General features: G+C 41.4%; 1 protein-coding gene across 1 annotated transcript in view; it reads right to left on the bottom strand.

Moving 5' to 3' along the window:
- Positions 1-18,768, bottom strand: part of KDM2B (lysine demethylase 2B) — a 114,423-nt gene that overhangs the window by 29,811 nt on the left and 65,844 nt on the right. Inside the window, exons 11-12 of the mRNA XM_054392499.1 lie at positions 17,257-17,711; positions 9,322-9,408 (exon numbers count right to left, since the gene is read on the bottom strand). Coding sequence (XP_054248474.1) covers positions 9,322-9,408; positions 17,257-17,711 — 542 coding nt within the window. The remainder of the gene's footprint in view (positions 1-9,321; positions 9,409-17,256; positions 17,712-18,768) is intronic.

The following is an 18,768-nucleotide window of genomic DNA, read 5'->3' on the forward strand; positions in this document are numbered from 1 at the left end:
CAGACCTTGACTTGGGTTTGTAGAGAAACAACCCAAGACACCTAGACCAAGCCTCAGAACGTATCCATATTTTGTGTTGCATTTGCTAAGTTTCAAAAAGAAGAGCGCTTCTTACCTCTTCTTCTGGTCTACTAGTGCCTGCAGGAAAGTCAGAGTTGAAACAAGACCTCATTTATATTCTCAGCAGACTTTAATTTCAATGTGCTATGTTACTGAAAGGAAGCCATCTTCTCAGGGACAAAACATACAATTCAATTTTGTTCTGAAAAGTGCACATGGGATTAACGCCCATAATTGCACAGCATGTACTGGGGAATGACAAACGCCTTCCCCATGCTCTGCCAATGTGCTTCCATCCAGAAACAGAACTATTGCATCTCAGGTACGTAACTCAAAGCCTGAATGGTTTTAGCATTGTGGTAGGGGAGAGCACGAGGATGCTGGAATCCTTAAACCAGGTTCAGACCTTGGCTTTTTGTTTGGTTTTGTTGGCCAGCACAGCAATGAAGGTAAGCAAACTCCTGGTGATAAAATCTGAGACCTGTCAACTCATTTTACACACACCATGGAAGAAATAGGTCTTAAGACTTCATCAGCACTTTTACTGTCATGAAATAAAGCAAAAGCTGTTCAATTGAAAAATGGCAGTCAGGGTATAGTTGAGAAAAATTCACATTACTGAATATTCAGGCATATGGTAGAAGAATGACAATGGGGAATAATACATAAAACTTCTCATATGATACCTGGAGAACAACAGTTTGAAAATAGAGTTGTCTGCTCATTTTTTCAATCTGTTCAAATTTCTACTCAGAGTCAAAATGGCTCTAATTTACCTGTTTGATGTATTAATCACATAAAGCCATTGGTCAGATTTCAAAGCAAGTGGCTGCAAGTTGATAAGAAGAGAAAATATTAAGTCAAAGATGGAAGATTAAGAAGGTGCTCATTCAAGTCCTTGCTATTTATAATTACTCCCTGAAGGGACACAATATTTCAAGTACAGCCTCTTGAGGTGAGAAATAATCTGTCAAGTCACCAGGCAAAGCTTTTAGAAAAATACTGAGGCAATACTCAGTGAAGCTCTTTGGGCATGTTATGTATGATATACATACACCTAACTACTCTGGCCTGCATGGAGTTACCACAGAAATGAATTTGTCTTGAGGACTAATGTTTGCAAGAGACTGAAGCAGTGCTCAGAAAAATAAACAAGTCAGGCAAGGAGCTGCCTTCCTCAGCAGCTCTGTCCCAAGAAAGCAGGCACTTGACAGAAAACTCCCTGCAGCTTCAGCAGCTTTTACTCCTTTGCTCAATACCTGAAGTCTTTGCTTCTGAAGATTCATTTTTTTCATGCTCCCAAGTGTATTAAGGAGAAAAAGGGCTTAGCCTCCTATGCTACAGCTACTGTGGGGAAGTCCCCTAAAAGAAAAATATTCCCCCAAACCTCAACTATGCGGCTTTGTTTCTTAATAGATTTGTCAGGAGCCATAAATGGGATATCTTTCTGAATAAATTTCAGCTCTCTCCTACCACATGGCATCTACTATCCTACAGTGTAAAAGAGCAGAAATTATTCAAAATTATTTAAATTACTGATTCCAATCAGTAAAGAGAAAAACAAATTTAAATCAATTTTAATCCTCATTTTCTTTTGTACTTTAGTTATTTTCTGGAAGAGAAATTAATTATTAGCATCTGATAACTACTGAGAAATGTCTGATTTGCAGTAGATTATGAACTTTATAAGCAGGATTTTTATCAACAAAAGGGATTCACAATGCACACATATTTCTACACGCAAATCTCCTTGCAGACTATTGGCATTTGAAATTGTTGTTGACACCAAGCAGAGTTCAGGCAGTGCTGTGTGAGATCGCTTCAAACACCTTTAAGCTGGTGCCCGGCAAGGACAAAAAGTGACAGTTAAAAATCTCTTTTTTTGCTGCTGCACCACTTGGAATGACTGATGTAAAACTTATTTGAATGTCAACCAGAAAAATACATTGTACAATGATTTATACAGAATTATTTTGCTGGATTTTTTACCTTATTTTTTTTCCCCCCAGACTTTTTCCAGCACTAGAAGGACTCAGTTTTTACTCTAATTCTTAAGTGCCTGTGTTCAATTGTCAGTATTTGCTTTCTAATACATTCATATTCCCACATGAAGCACCCTGAATAGATCTCTAAGGACTGGTCTGTCTTAGGGAATTTGGCAGAGTTTTGCCTCTGCTACTAGGAGGAATGTTGCTTTCCTGGTGGTAGCCCCTGGGCAGGCTCCTGAAACTGATGCCGTTTTGATGTTGTGCCATTTCTGCATGCTCAGATCTGCTTCAGACACCACTCTGGTTAAAGCACTAATTGCTGTAACTAGCACCTCACTGCTCTTGCTTCTCTGGGTGGAGCTGGCCCCGCGATAGCTATGGCAGGAATTCTTAGTAAGCAAGCAAGTAAAAACTGGAAGTATTTATTCAAAGGTTTTCAGGAATGTTCTTTGTCCACCTAGCACCTCTCCCCCTGAATTTAAAGAAAACCTGATGGAAAACAATGCTCAACACTTCCCAAAAAATCACAAGCGGTTTCAAGCTTATCAAAACTCTTACATCCCCCTAATTTCTGCATACAATCATATTTATTGCATCCACTGATTCTTAGTCCATTTATTTCATATTCCTTAAGTTTGATCCATGCATAATCCTGCATTATGTCCATAAAAATCGGAGCCATACTTTAAGGTAGCTCTCTTATTAACAACTGGTAGATCTTCTTCCCTTTCCAGCATTTTTAACATGAAATACTATCAAAAGGGGAAAAAAAGTTCCTTGCTGGAAAATGGCAGCAGACACATGAATGTGCCAAGGACCTCTCTAGGCTCCAGGTCTAGAGATGGTGACTAATACCACTGCCATCTCTCATTTAAAATACAAGTTATTTCTAAGAATCTCACACCCTTTTCACCACCACTACTGGTTTTCTTGCATGCAGTTCAGTGCAGGCTGTGAAGGACGATCAGAAGTCTTATTTCCAGCCTAATCTATTTATGGCATGTTTATACTCACTTGTTCTTATGCCAACATTGTCCATTAGCTTAAATAACTCTTCTCCTCCCTTGGAACTTTTACTCCCTGAAGCACCTGCACCACAATCATCCTCCCCTTCAACTTTGTTGTGCCATGCTGAACCAGACGTGTTCTTCTAGTCTCCACCCTTAAACATCATATTTTGAATACTGTGGGGTTGTGGAGTCCCATATCCACCCTTATCTCCAAACTGCCTATAGTGGAACTAGACTAGAGTGAGAAAAAGGATCAAACATGTGGTATGATTTGCGTACCAGAAAAGATTGAACTTATTCGTATTTTTCAGCTTGGGAGTAGGGGATAAACCAACAAAACCAACAAAAAAAACTGTGAAGCAGAAACTGGGACATAAAAAATAAATCACTGACGGCACAGCAAAGGTGAACTGAGACCTCATTCAAATTTCTCAAACACATGATACAGAGGGCATGGAGTGGATGATATTAAGAGAGAGATCTGAAACAACATAAGGAAGTACTTATCTACACAGAGCTTTATTAAACTGCAGGGTCACTGCCACAGGATGTTATGGAGATCAAAAGGATCAACAGGTTCCACAAATTATTAGGTAAATTCACAGAGGAAAAAAAAAATTTACCAGAGGACACTAAATACAAAAGATGAAGATACAATCTTCTGGATTAACTGGGAAGATGAGTAAATGAAAGATCACTGTCTATCTGTTCCGTTCTCACAGCTCTTTTCATAGCTGTGACTGACCACCATCAGAAACAGGACACCACTATGAGGACTGTTTGGTCTGGTAGAGTAGGACTAGGTCAACTGTCCCTCAGTCATATTCATCAGCCTTTTGCTCTGCCTCTTGCAGATTACTTCTTCCTAATCCTTCCTTTTGAGACACATGGATGTGTCTCAGATCTCTAGAATTAAGCAAAAACATTTATAGTAAAAATAAGGGGGTAAAAAAGAAACTGCTGGAAGACAGAACTTGCTAATGATTAGAATCAGATGCTGCCCATGGTAAGAGGCAAGGCAAAACCTCAGAAGATCCCTTTCAACCCTGTGCCCACCCACCATCCCCCTACACAACCCCCCCCAAAACAATAGCAAAAACCAAACAACCCCCCCAAACAAATAAACAAACAAAACAAAAACAAAAATACAGCCTGAGAGATGTCTTTTCTCTGGAAGCACTTTTTCTTCCTGGTTCTCAGGCACTGATACACAGCTATGAACATAATTTGCATTGCCAATTGCAGGGAAGGTTGGTTTGAGGGAAAAAAAAAAGGACAACCAAAATAATCCAATTAAAACTTCAGTTTGTGGCCTTTACTAATTAATAGTAATCCTTCAAATAAGAACACTACCATTTCCTCATTAGACTGCTCAAGTACTTTCTCTTAAGATCAACACGTAAAAACTCCATGGAAGAAGCATATGAGAAGCCATAGGAAAACCAACCCCATATTGCAGCCTTGTTAACCAGCACCTGAAAATTACAGCTTCAGCTCCTGCTCACAGCCAGACCCAGATATATTTGGACACTTGCTATCATTACAAATGCAGTGGCTTTAGGTTTGTGCCAGGTAAGAGAGATGACAATCTGGCTCCTGGTCTGCATTTCTAACTCTTCACAGAACAAGAGAGTCCAAACATGCTTCAGTTCTTTATAACTGATCTTCATAGACAACTCAAGATCTTTATCACAATAAACCAGAAGGCACTGCTGCAGAGTGTAATTACATGCTACTATAGTTGACTGTTGTCTTCCAGAAATAGGAAATGGTTTGAAAAACGCATGGTTTTTGCTTGAGCCATGCTCTTGAATTCCTGAAATAAAATGCTACCTCTAATCCCTGTGCAGATAAAATGGGAACTCTGGTATTGCAGGTTTGAGCAGATTTTAAGAGTGGGCTTCAAGATCTGGATGGTAGCCAGCTTTCTGCACCAGGGATTAGCAACATGTTGCCATAGTGGAGAACCTGCTCTCTTTTCACACCACTCAGAAGTTCATATCCCAGGGATGGAGGAAGGGTTAGTTTCTTAGGATTATTTCTCACTCCTCTTTAGTCACTTAAGAAGCCAAAATTTCTAGGCACTATGCCCTATGGAGTTGTTCCTTTGGCCAGCTGACTGCCATTGTGAAAACCCCACAGATAACACTCAGCACTACACCAGTTAAGGACAGCTTGGAGATGCACAGGCCTCTGGCAAAGGAAGAGGGAGGGGGTTCACATATCCACAGCTGCATTCAAGCTCAGCAGCCAGCTGGGAATAATGTGCTGTCTAGGCTGTAGGTACATGAACTGTCAGTCAGCCATCAGGACAAGTGGGTTCAAATATCCACTTGGGCCCACATTCCTGATTCCTTGAAGAGGCCTAAATCAGTATCACTGTACACATTCTACGATCCTTGGCAAAGACAAACATTTCGGTAAGTGAAGCAGTATCAGACAGATTTCTTTTGAAAGAGGACTGTTTTCTCTGTAGATAAAAAAGGCAGATTCTTGCATCTTCTGAAAGAGCATTTACAAGAAAAGGAAAAAAAGAGTGTATTGGAGTGTAATTGGAGTGTTAATTACTGTGTTAAGCAATTACCAATTGATTAGAAAAAGTACGAGAGACTCAAAAAAGCTCTGTAAAGATGAGTAAATATGATCTGGAAGAGGTGCTGCTGAATCACACCCCATTTCTCTATTACTATAAAACAACAACACTTCATACCTTTCACTACAGAACTTTCTGCTGAAGGTGTCACAGATCTTTATAAACTTTCATTTCTATAAGCAATAATTTTACCTCAAGGGGTCCCAGGATGAGAGGCACCATCTCCATACAGAAAAGCCCAGGGAGCAGAGTGTGCCATTCACCTGCTGCAACACAAGGAGGCTGCAGCAGAGCTGGGAACAGACCCTCCTCTCCCATTTTGTACACTAACCACAAGATCATCAAATGTCTCCTGTTGGTTACATTTATTTTATCTCCTCAAAAAGAAAAAAAAAGGCAACCCAAAACATTTTTGGTCATTATTTCTGTTTCTTTTCTCCATGAGTAATTTTTTTGTTGACAAGGAACTGCAGTGTGACTGACAGCCCCAAATGCCTTCAGAAAAGGTAAGACAGGAGCGATGCAGCGCAATGGGGCCACAGCATATGGATGGGTCTCCTGTGTACCTAGTGAGATGTCTTGCACATCACACTTCATCCACTCTGAACTGTGATTTAAGGTGAGTGAAGACATTTCTTCTCTAAGCTTCAGAATGTCACAGTCTTCAAGCAATCGTTTTGCAGTACAGAACTGTGCACGCTGTTGGCACGTCACACTAGCAGCATGTAAAATAAACTATGACTCAATTTTGAAGAGAAATCTTATTTGCTGCTTTGAAAATCATTCAGATTATTAAAGGCACGTTCTTTCCAAAGCAACTCAGCATAACTAAGCTCATCCCAACCCCACAACATGGGTTATTACCTGTTCTAAATCATTCTCTGTCCCTACTCCAGGGATCTCTTACCTCAGTAACAGTTCTCCCCCCCTCTGCTTTCTGCTCTTCCCACTCCATCCCTTTTCAGTATTTGCCTCTCTCCTCATCCTGCTCTCTCGCCATTTCTAGTTTCTTCCCCTCCTTTCTTTACAGTGATTTCCATTTTCTTTGAAATGTTTTGGCATTTAATGCTGGCTTTATTCTTCCTTCTCCATCTGCTGCTCTTGTCTTTCTAAATCTCTTCTGGAGCCTTCTCTTGGGAAAAAGCAAGAGCCACGTTTTCCATTCAGTGCCTCCTCTTTCTGGAATTCAGTTCCCTTCTTTTTGTTTATGATCTTGGAACAAGACAATCCTCCCTTTCCTGGAAGTTGATCTATCAGCTACAATGTTTTCTTACCATCCCCACAATAGCTGGTACCATCATGTATAGTATCTGCCACTCCCTCCAATACCAGCAGCTCAAGAAGGGCACTGTTAAATGACATTTTTAATACATACTACAAAAACAACACTACAGAAAGGAGAATTCCTGATAGTTTTACTCTCTTCCATTGTGCTCAGTATTTATAGAATCTTCTGACCACAGAGACTTGCTCCACCAGCTACAAACCAATTTTAAAGGGAGTTTCTCCCTCCCTAAACGTTTTCTTCTGTGTAAAACCTTCTAATTCATTATCAGGACCTAGAACAAACAAAGGAGGAATAACTAAGCCGAACTACCAACACTGCCTTTACACAAATCTCCCCTGTATTGTCTTTCCAGTATATTTTAATCTGGGACTCAAATGCTCAAGTCTAGGACCTGTCTTCCTCGCCTGCTCACTTGGCCTCTCTTCCCAGACATGGGAAACAGCTGTAACATGCAGGGTGAGATGGACATTTGCCAGTCAAACACACAACGACAAACTCCTTTTGGAAATGCTCAGCCGTATCTGTGCCTGTCCCCTGTAACTAAAACCTAACACAAAGTGATTGCAGATTAAGCATAGTAAATATGGAGAGAATGGGAAAAGAATTTCTTCTGTTACAAAGTTCTATTAATTTCCAAAATTTCAATCTAAATTCTGACTTTCTGTGAAAGTTTTTCTCATATCTGTCATTAGCCAATGTGCTTAATTGTTTGTAATTATACCTTAGCACAGAGAATTATGCCCTCTAAAAGTTTTTGCTTTCATAAAGTCTAAAGGAAAATAACCACCAGAGAGCTTGTGGCTTTTTTTTTTTTTTAACTAAAACCCCTGCAGGCAGCAAGATGGATTTTGCAAAGAGGGATAGGATTTAAGTCACACAACATAGAAATCTCTTACAGTTACACTTATGTTGCCAATGCACAGAAATAAAATACAAGAAATGCACCATCTATCAAGGATTCCAAAATAAAGCCACCAGGAACATTAACAAACACCAAAGCTTAGAAAAGCCTCAAAACACAAAGATCCTCACTTCTACCACAAGCTCAAAAGATGCAGCACAGGAGTCAGTTTCTTAGTTTTGTTTTATGCATTTCACACACCAGCTTTCCTCCGGTCACAGAGATTTCACTTTGTTCCATGCCTACAGTACACTTGACTGATGAAGGAAGAGCAGCTATCAAAGCAGAGGAGTGGAGATAAGACATTTATGCCTCTCAAGGTTTTCCACTGCTGTTTTTAAACAAACAAACATTTTAAACGCACATTAAACGTTTTAAAGCACATTCCCATGGGCTTATTACAAACTAAAAGCGAAAGAGGTATTTAACAAGATATTAACTTATCTGAAATATGCTCAGCTAAAACTAAAAAAGAAACCAAGAAGGAACATGATATGCTCTGCCTGTCCCACTCTCTTCTGGCAGTTGGGTGTTTATGGTCTCCTACTTCCCATGTAAAAACAGTAAACTCTGGTGGCTACAAGCGATTATACGCAAAGCCATTATGACAAGCACAACAGCACCAGAACTGAGAACAGGGAAAATAATTCACTCAGTTAATTATTTGGAAGTTATTTACAATGGTAGCAACAACAACAGATTTTCAGATAGAAGCCTGATTTAAGCTGACTGACCCTTTCAGCATTTCTAAAGGAATGATGTATTGTAAGAACCAATTCAGTGAAAAATGAAAGCAAAAATAGAAGCGATGAGACATCTTCTAAATAAGCAAAGCTGCTTTTGCAGCATGCTGAATAACTAGAGGGTGGTAAACACACCACTGTTATAAATAACATCCAGCCTCTTGACATCACTCTTTAGTTAATTATTTCAAACTCTTTATAAGTATTAACGATGCAAACCTCATAGATCTCCTGCAAAGCAACGAGAATTACTCCCATGTACAGGAGGAGAAATGAAGATTACAGGGACAGAAACACCCCTGCAAAGTGACAGTAGCATGTTTGTGCAGAGAATTCATGAGGTTTCATAGCATAAGACAAAAAACATCCTCTCATCCAGATGAGAGCACTAAGTGACCAGTTTGTAGGATTTACACATCATTTAATTTTACACAGAATGTTGCATCAACTTTTTTAGCTTTAACCATGACTAGTAAATGACTGAGACATATCAAAGCTTTATAGTGATCAGTAAGGTCCAAATAATTTTTTTTTTAAATGGAAACTCAAATGATTTCTTCCTGCTGAAGCATTTTTATGTTCTGCTTCAACACCTAATCATAAAACCATCAAAAATAACATTTCATGTTAAAAATGCTCACAGCTGCCAAAGTATCACATACAGCACTGTCAAATTACAGATAAACAAACACCAAGCTGTAGCAGAACAACAACTGGTAATTAATTGTGTCTCATTACCTTTGTGGTCTTCTTGGGCCAGCTGACCACAGGGACACCCGAAATGGCAAGATTTTGGTCATCATCAGCATGTTCCTTCAGTATGTTCTGTTGCAAATGAAAATGCCTTTATTAACCAGTGAAGTATCTCTCCATCCGAAGAGTGCGGAGGCTCACAGAGGACAATGCTCTGCTCTGATGACAGACTGACAAATCTTTACTGACTCGTAACAGCTCTGCAAATTATTTTTGCTTCCAAACTTCCAATTCACACTGAAACACATGCACCTGTCATTGAGATTCCAGATGTGAAGTTTCTTGCAAAACAGGCAGCAAACCCAGCCATGAATCACCTCAAATATTACACACTTCTTTAAAACTGGCATCTCTAAAAGACTGGTGGTTTTAATACCAGTATTATCTCTCCCTTTAAACTTCAGCCCACTAAATCACAAATGACCCCACCAGTCACCACAACCAACAAGTTCTCTCCTAATCAAGTTTACAGAAGACCTGAGTGGCACCTGGGCTCTGTCACCAGTATTTCTGCAGTCACAGGGCACTGAGTGTGTAGTTAAGAGCAATCCTCAGATGCCTGAACATTCAGTGCAAGTGTGCACTGTAACCTTTCATCATTCTGTGTGTGATAGTTCCAGAGCACTGTCATTTCCTCTGGACATCCTTTCACACTATGGCCAGGGCAGAGCTGTTGGAATCTAACTGACTTCATGTGATTTGTAGGGCATTTGGGTTCCTGAGTATTCGACTATGAAAGGATCTGTATCTGGACAATACAGTATTAAGGAGAAAAATTTGGTCTCCCTTCCCTTCCACCTCCACCAAACTCTTTTGCTTTGATGAACTGTCCTAGAAATCTCATGAGTAGGTTGCACCAGTTTATGTAGCTTGTGACTCACTCCCGTGACCAGATAACTCAGCACAGAGGTGGGGAAGAACTCCAAGTGTACTCAATTGTGTAGCTGGGAATAGTCCACACTTGCCTCCCAGGACCCTCTATTTCCTAACCTAGCTACAGAGCTCTTCATTTGGGGTTTCAACAAATGAAAACAAAAAACAAGTTGGAAGAGGATTCTGCCATGCTGCTGAAAATTGAAGCCCCAAAAAGCACTAACAGGTTAAAGGGGGACAAACCACTCCAATAAAACAAAAAAGAACTGCAGGTTGGAAATTACCTTCTAATAGAATTTAGACAAGGAAGTTCAACATTGTGGCTCCAAAGTATACAGACTTAGAAAAAAGCTTAATTAGACAGTAATAGGCACCAGGCTCTGTCAGCCCCAGTGCAAAGCTTTAATAATTAGTAATTTCTCACACTATACATAAAGAGCCTAAAATACAGTAATTGTTTTAATGGGAAGAACACTTGGAATTCATCTGTAATCATCCAACTAAAGCCTGGGGTATAATGGCATGTTCCAGGCCCCAAGAGCCTGAGCAGGCAGACGAGCATCTACACTAGGGTTTGGATGAGTGTCCCTGGGGCTGGCTTCCCCTCCCTGGAGCTCAGGCAACCTGCTGGCTTCAGCTCAATTCCCCAGTCTGTGCCTAAGTGAGAGATGCTTCACTAAGAGACACTACAGCACCAGTACAGTGCTGCTTATTCAGATACAATCATATCAGTAAGGTAATTCTTAATACTGGTTAGTCCAAAAGCATTGCCAATGACCAAAACAAACAATACCAGTACAAGCCCCGTTTCGGCAGCTCGGCGCTGCGGCTGCTCTCAGGAGCTTGCATAGGCACAGCCTGGCTGGTGAGGAGTAAAACACAGCTTGCCCCAACCTGACTGTGATGGGGAGTCTGAGAGTACCTCCAGCATACTCTTGAAGTGAAACAGTGAACGACTTTTACACATGAACAAGTCACTGGCAAATTAACTCTTGGCTGAGCTGAGGGAAAAAGAACACCTCTTTTCTCATGTCCTCCTTATTCTGATAGAATGATCACTGCTTTAACTTGAACTGGGACCACATTCTGAGAGTTAGTTTTCAGTCCTAAAAATGAAGAGATTTTTTCTATTCTCGCAAACAAAGCCAAAATTCTCCAGAACAAGGCAGCAGCTTGAGAGCAATAAAAACAAAGGACAAATTAATCCCTCTTTACTTTGCTACTGTTCAATTTGAGAGCCTGTAAGACAGACAACCTTAACATTTCCACTAATGACTGTCAGAGACTCTGAGTTCAACAGAAAGCAGAGCATATTCCAAGAGCTTGGCAGGATAACGAAGGTTTCTTGTTATCATATGGATCACGTGAAAATATTATCCAAGAAGACACATAAAACTGTGGCAGATGATCATGTCAGCCAGCTGAAAACAATGGATGTTTGAGGAGCAGAACCACAACCAAGCCATGGTTGCACTGACTGCAGTGTCAGGTGTCAGCACCCAACAGGCCAGAGAAGGCAGGGTTTTGTTCACCTGCTTAAAAAAAAAACAACAAAAAACCAGTACGACAAAGAAAAGACATGGGGCTCCAGTTAGACAAACAATACGATGCTCATCCAGCGTAAGGTGCCCAATTCATTACACTTGAAGGCTGTGGTGACAACAGCAGGTATGAAGGAAAGAAGCTGATTAAGGATGTAAGAACTCAGTTTAGCCGTTAATTTCAAAAGCCCGGCAAGGAATGACTTCCCTGAAATGCATTCAGTAGAGAGAGTTTTTTTCCTGTCATCAGAATGAGAAGGGGGTAAGATTTCTTGGCAAGAAAAAGTAAGAACATATTTCAGTAGATATCATCTGTCTTGCACAAGAATCTTCTCCTGCTGCCAAGGAGTTGTGGATATTTGACAAACTCTGTTCTTCAAACCGAGTGTCTTCTGCCCTAATGGACTTCCACAGCCCACTCTGAAGACGAGCAACATTTTTGCTTTGAAGTGGGGAAAGTCTGTGGCATTATGAGGAGGCAGATCTCACAACCCTTTTCCCCAACAGCAGCAAAGGAATTACCATCCTGCTGGTAACAACAGAAACGTTGTGTGCTGAAATCAGAGGCTGCACACAGACAAGCATCGCTGGCGGAGTGTTCAGTTTGTGGCGCAGCCTGCCACAATCAAAGCTCTCTTACCTGTGCTGTGATGTGGAGTTCAGACTACAGCAAGGAGACAGTTAGGTCTCTATTCTCTTCTCCATGCACAACTACACCCCAGTTGCATATTTGGTAGACTGACATACTATTTGTTAGCTGAACGTGAAGTGGAGAAGCCATACAATGAAACTCCTCCAAGCCCCAAGGCCACTGGCTAAGTAAAATATCTTCTCAAGGAATTTTTTTCCCCTCTCTTTTCCTCATCAGTGTATGTACTTCTCTAACAGTTCAGCTGCTACTTAGCTTTTAAACTGGGAGCTGGAGTTGTTGCACTGTTTCATATTTCAGGGCACAGAAAACAAGGTATCACTGCAGGTGGCTCCAACAGTAACACCACCAGCACGGATGTGAGGGCAACGGCTGCAGTGTCTCCTGGCTGCTCACCCTGCCAAAAACCACACAGCCAAGCCTTCTGTCCTTCTGCAGCCTGGGTCAGCTGAGCACTCTCAGGGAGGGTATGTTTATCCCTGCAACAATCTCCCCTCACATTTGCTGCGCATACAGCTCACACAGAGCCCAGCAGACATTTGGATACAGAGTATTGCATCTCCTCGGCTGATTGTTCAGATGCCATCTGCTGCAGAGTGAAGCTGCTGTCAGTAATCACTGTTTGAAGGCCTCTGAGAAGCTCCTTTGGTGGTGAACACAAGTCTCATGCGATACAGTGCCCATACAGGAGAGCTGCAGCCAAGGAGAATTTAATTTCTCATCGTAGCTGAGGGAAGAACTGACCTGCTCCCCAAGTGAGGCCTGTGTTATGCTCTGCAAGTAAGCTTCCCTTGTGCTGCTGCAGTCCATTGATCATGGTGATAAATGGGTTCTCAATCTGCAGAGGCATTAGCTTGGCACTTCTGGATTGCTGTGACCCCACACTAGATAGCTGCAGTTAGTTAGGAGCTGAGATGACGTGTAAGGAATTTACACAGGCTTAGGTTGGTTTTCAGTCTCCTTTCTCATAAGGGAAATAAATTATTTTACTTCACAGTCTCACCTACTTGACATTAAATAGCTGCACATAGCTGTATTTACCACTAAGAGTAGCAGTGAAGTCCCCTATCCTTTACTGGACTCATGCTCAGATGGGGAAGCACAGGCTCTTTGCAAGTCATTCTGATTTGTTTTGTGCAACTTCACACCACTGAATAAAATGATTTCCTTTCTCCAGCTAAACTATCCATACCCTGTTTTCTGAAAACATTAATTATCTTCCTAAAGCACAAAGATAGACTTGAATATCACACAAATGAAGTTCCTGAGTGTATTTCACTAAGGAATAAAACTGCTATAACAAACGGATTTATTTTCTTTGGGAAGAAACTTAAAGCTGTCCAAGCAGAGCAAGATCTTTCAGACCTTCTGTCAGAGCATGTTCTTGCTGTGCATTTGTTAAAAATAACTCTCAGATGGATGGGCGCACTAAAAGGGTACTTTTTTTAGGCTGCATTATTAATACATCACATGCCCACAAGTTGAGTTGCCCATGAAATAAACCTTGTGAATATAGCCAAATAGAGTCACAGCACACACGACCTGCACAGCTGCTTCTGCAGGACTCAAATCACACATCCCTTCAATCACATAGATGAGTGGTGCTCTGGATATTCATCAGGGTGGGCTAAAGGTGCCAGTCTTCTGCTCCCTCTACTGCTAATGCTGTCAGCAAAATCCACACATTATTTTCTGTGCAAGTTGGAGGAAAACTAGTAGCAGAGTAAGAGGGAATACGATTTAGTGGTCAAGCAGATAAATACCATTCTGGAAAACTGGACTGTGTTTCTTCCCCTGCCATTGTGGCTCTGTGTGACAGGGCAGATCCTTTAAATCAAGTTTCCACAGGCAGTCATGAATTGCATGTTCCTACTCTTCCTCATGCCTGGCTTGGGTGCTAAAGATCAGAAATGCTAAGCAATCACAGTTTCAATACCATTCAAACTATCTGTTAAGGCATCATTGTTAAATAATGCCAACTTGATGAAAAATCATGTCTGTGCCATGTAAAACCAGTATCCAAAATTATGGGCACTTATATCTTAATCTCTTTGCACCCCTGTTCCCTACCTGTGAACCAGAGATAACAGCTTATTACCAGTTGTGAAACACAACTATGGCAGTGATGAGCACTACTGGGAACCCCAAGGGAACTGTTAAATCACCATGTTCAGGGTCTGAAGAGTATGATGAACCTAACACGCTGAGGAGAGAGGACAGAACAAAACGAGATTATCTCCAGAGCTCCTTCCAACCCCTGTGATTCTGTCATAGCTGCATTCTGCACACCAACCAGTACAGCAAACCTGTAAAGGACCACTGTGCTAGCTGAATGTTCAAGGGGCTGAAATCAGCCACTCAGCAACTTCTCCATCTATCCTTTCAACAGAGAAGCCCTAAACATTCAGTGATACACCTGGGTTTGTGGTTTTTTTAAAGCAAATGAACTAAATAAAATGAACTTCATGCCTTGGTAGCACATGTTACAAGGACACAGGATGCTCTGGCTCCACTCTACTGTTCTCTAGTATGGCAAAGAACACAGTGGCAGAAAGGAGTGATGGGTTGTTGCATCTAGGGTCCTGGAACTAGATGGGAATGGGAGACATCTTGTCAGCAGCTGCCTCAGACAATTTGCTGATGAGAAAAGGGAAGGTCTGTGCTGGGAGTCCTGGGCTCCACCCTGACTTCAGAGGCAGTGTACTCAAGCAATGACTGGTCTAAGTACAACTCCCCCAGATGCTTCAGAGCACCTCTAAGTGGATTATGCAACTGTAAGGAGAGTTGTGGAGAAAGTGGAAGCAGACTATAATGGCTTTAAATAATTTACTGTGCTGTACTGACTCCCAAGCTCTGAAAATTGAGGGCTGCCTTACGAGGACAAATATTGTAAAAAAATACAGGTAAGAAAGTTCTTTAACAGTTCTTTAGGCACTGTTCAAGTCTTGTTCTGACTAATCAATCACAGACTTGCCTAACATATAGAGGTGATTCCAGAGGAAATAGCTCTGCAGCATGCACGATGTTTAGATGTGGTCACAGGCTCCTTAACCAGCAGAGAACCACAAATACCTAGATGTTGGGCTACATCCTGATGGTTACAGTGTGTGCTGGCAAGGAGAGAAAGTTTAGGAGCAGGCAGTTATCAAAGGACATGGAACATCAAGTCTGCAGCTCTGAAAGATGCACAAAATGCAGTGGCAGATGCTTACTAAACACCAGATAAAGCCCAGCATCATCAAAAAGGGCACAACCTTCTTAAAGTCCTTCATCTGTGTAGCTAGTGAACCCACTGCTCTGGAGAGAAGTAGGACGGCCTGTACTCCTACACAGTGCTCCAAGCCAGATTCACATGTGGTTATCTTGCCATGTTTTAGTAAGATGTCTCACAGTGACATGGAGTGTATTACCCCAAGAGCATACTCTGAACATCTGCACCACTTATCATATGCTGTGCCCCTTTCTGGAATTTCAAGAAGGGGCTGTTTATCTTTAAATGAAACTTGGTCTGTGCATCAAGTCTGGAAAAGTAACACTACCACTCATCCTTCACCACAGTTCAGCTCCTGGGCTGGAAGCTTTATTTTGATTTCTGATTAGAAGATGATTGATCACAAAGCAAGCTAGTGAATCTACAGCCATGACTTTGGGCATCTGTCCACTTTCATGCACAAAAGTGGCTGATTTTGCCAGAAAAGGCTTTCTAAGCTCTTGTAGTTTACCAAGTGAGTGCCATGTATCACACTTTCAGCTCCAAGATTGTGGAATATGGTTCCACTGCACACTGCATATGTTCAGCCTTCTTTAACTGGCTTTGAAGCCTTTTCTAAGCAGCTGTTACACTACTTGCACTAAAAAAGTACAGGCTCCCCTTTTATCATATCAACATGTATTTTTTCCCCTGAGATTGTGGCTTACACAGCTCTTCTGTATAGAACATTTGTAGCTGAAGAACCACATCGTACACAGAAACAGCACAGAGCTGGTGGTCCAAACAAGACCATGAATCCATACTCAGTTCCAAATCATGCCAAATTATCATGGTACTGGACTTGTGGAGGACAAGCTGAGAATTTCAGCCCTATTGGGCAAGTACTAGCAAAATTACAAGAGTACATTGCTCTCAGCTTTGTTAAAGCAGTAATTAACATGCCTGTTTCACACAATGTGAAAACATGACACAGAAAAGCTGACCAAGTAGTCCAAAGGGATGTCACACATTAGAGGCAGGGCTGGGACTAGAAACAGCAAGGCCATGCTGGTCTTCAGGAGGAAGGTACTACTTCCAGTATGCTAGAAATCTAAAGTGAAGTTCTGTAACTGGTGAGCACTCACTCCAAAACCAGTATATTGTACCAGTGGAGAATAATTATCAACCTATAGAGGGCAATGGAGGAAAAGAAAATGAAAAAGGTGAAAGTAAAAAAAAAAAACAACTGAAAATGTTGGACAATACCTTCTGAATTACAAGTATTTACATTTTGTACATGCCAGCTAATCAGATAGAATCCAGAAAGACACTAGACCTGAAAGGGCAGAGTCAGACTATAAACATAAACAGACTTTCTGAAGTGTAATATGTGCTGCACTATGAGAAGAGCTAAACGTCTGGCCACTGCTGTGATAGTCAGAAAGGTTTGCATCAGTTAAAGCAGACTGCAAACAGACATCTCCCCAGAATGGAGATGACTTTTGTTAAAGACATCATTTCCCACCCTGTGGCACAGCAGGCTGGAATGAACTGGTCACTATACCCAAGCTGCCATTGCTCTGCTGCAGAACTTGCTTTCTGATCTCCTGCTGTCTTCTGTACCCACAGAATACAGCTTGTGTGGATCAGCAAGCTATCACACCCACCTTCATGTCCTCGAGGAGAGCCTGGGGATCTTCGATGCCTTCTGGAACACATTTCTTGTTCTCTGGGAGAGATTCAAGCTTTTCCACTAGGGCTTTTAAACCCTTCAGTTCAAATTCTGTGAGGTGAGTCCATTTGGTTGAAACTTCTGTAGCTGGAGACCCTGTTGGTGTTTTGGGATAGTCCGTGGGGGTCGTTGATTTTACGCTGTCATCTGATTCATTAGACAAAGTTCTTTTCAGGTATCTCATTACTGTGGCTTTTTGTTTTCTTCCTGCACCCTCCTTCTCCTCTGAGTGTGTGCTGTTGGGTGAGGAGGAGCCATCCAGCAAGGATTTGGAGTTCTTATCCACACCGTCATCCTTCTCCTCCTGGATATGGGCATCACAAGATTCTTCATCCATGTCTAACCACGAATCTGATGAATAGCTGTCTGTGCTGCGTTGTCTTTTTGCATCTGCAAGTTAGAAGAAGAATGCTGAATTTTTACCCGATGTAATTCACAGCTTAAACACTTCTCTACCACAGGGGCTAGGCACTGCCTTATTTCAAAGGGTACTGGGTAATGCTTGGTAAGTGACAGGAATGGGCTCTATTCAGCTAATTTTTAATCGGGGGGTGGGGGGGTGGGGTGTGTGTTTGTTTGTTTTAATGCTGGTTTTCATTAACATCTACTCAGTTCAAATGACTGGGAAACATTTAGGGAAAAATTATTCTTTCTTCAAAGCTTCAGTCCTCTACGCCTTCAATTATGAGTAGGCAGAGCTCTTAAGTCACACACAATTAATTTTCCTGCAAATCCAAAAGAGGCCAGATTCAGCAGCCTTACGGCTTTAAGAGGAGAGTTAGCACAGAAAGAAGAGGGGGGAGATGATGGGAGAAGGCACGTTAAAGTGCTGTCCATCATTCCTCCAGGAACTCTGCCCAGTACAAAATCAACTTCTCAATACTCCTCTCTCTTTGTGAGCAACTGTTGGTAAAACAAGAAGCCCCACTTGTTACTGCATGAACACTCATTGCTCTTCTAAGACAGAGGATTACAATCATACTTATTTTATAGACAAGACGCTTAAACACACTGAGAAATGCAAGGATTGTCCCAGTTCCATGATGCTGTTTTCCTTAATGATGTCCTCAATACATTCTAGGTACTTCTCGAGAAAATTGAAAGACAAATTTCTGATTTGAAAGAGCCATTAATCTTAGTTTTATAGTAGGTTTCCCCCTAAAAAGACCAATTGTTACCCAACTCCCTGGGATCAAGCAGTGAAATTAATGTAGAAAGCTGGTGGCCAAGGTTTCCCAAAACACACATCTTTTCTTATTTATTAGACAATTTCCTTTGCTAAGTGAACAGCACTGAAGGCAGGCTAGCAACAGCAGGAATTTCTGTGGAAAAGACAGTTAAAACTGGCAACACCCAGTTAAGTCCATGTGAATTTTAATACTGGCTGAAATCAAGCTGCAAACAAAAACACTGCAAAGGAAACAGAAGTCACACAGAAAAAAAAAAG

Source organism: Indicator indicator, chromosome 26 (genome assembly GCF_027791375.1).
Source record: "Indicator indicator isolate 239-I01 chromosome 26, UM_Iind_1.1, whole genome shotgun sequence".
Classification (NCBI taxonomy): Eukaryota; Metazoa; Chordata; class Aves; order Piciformes; family Indicatoridae; genus Indicator; species Indicator indicator.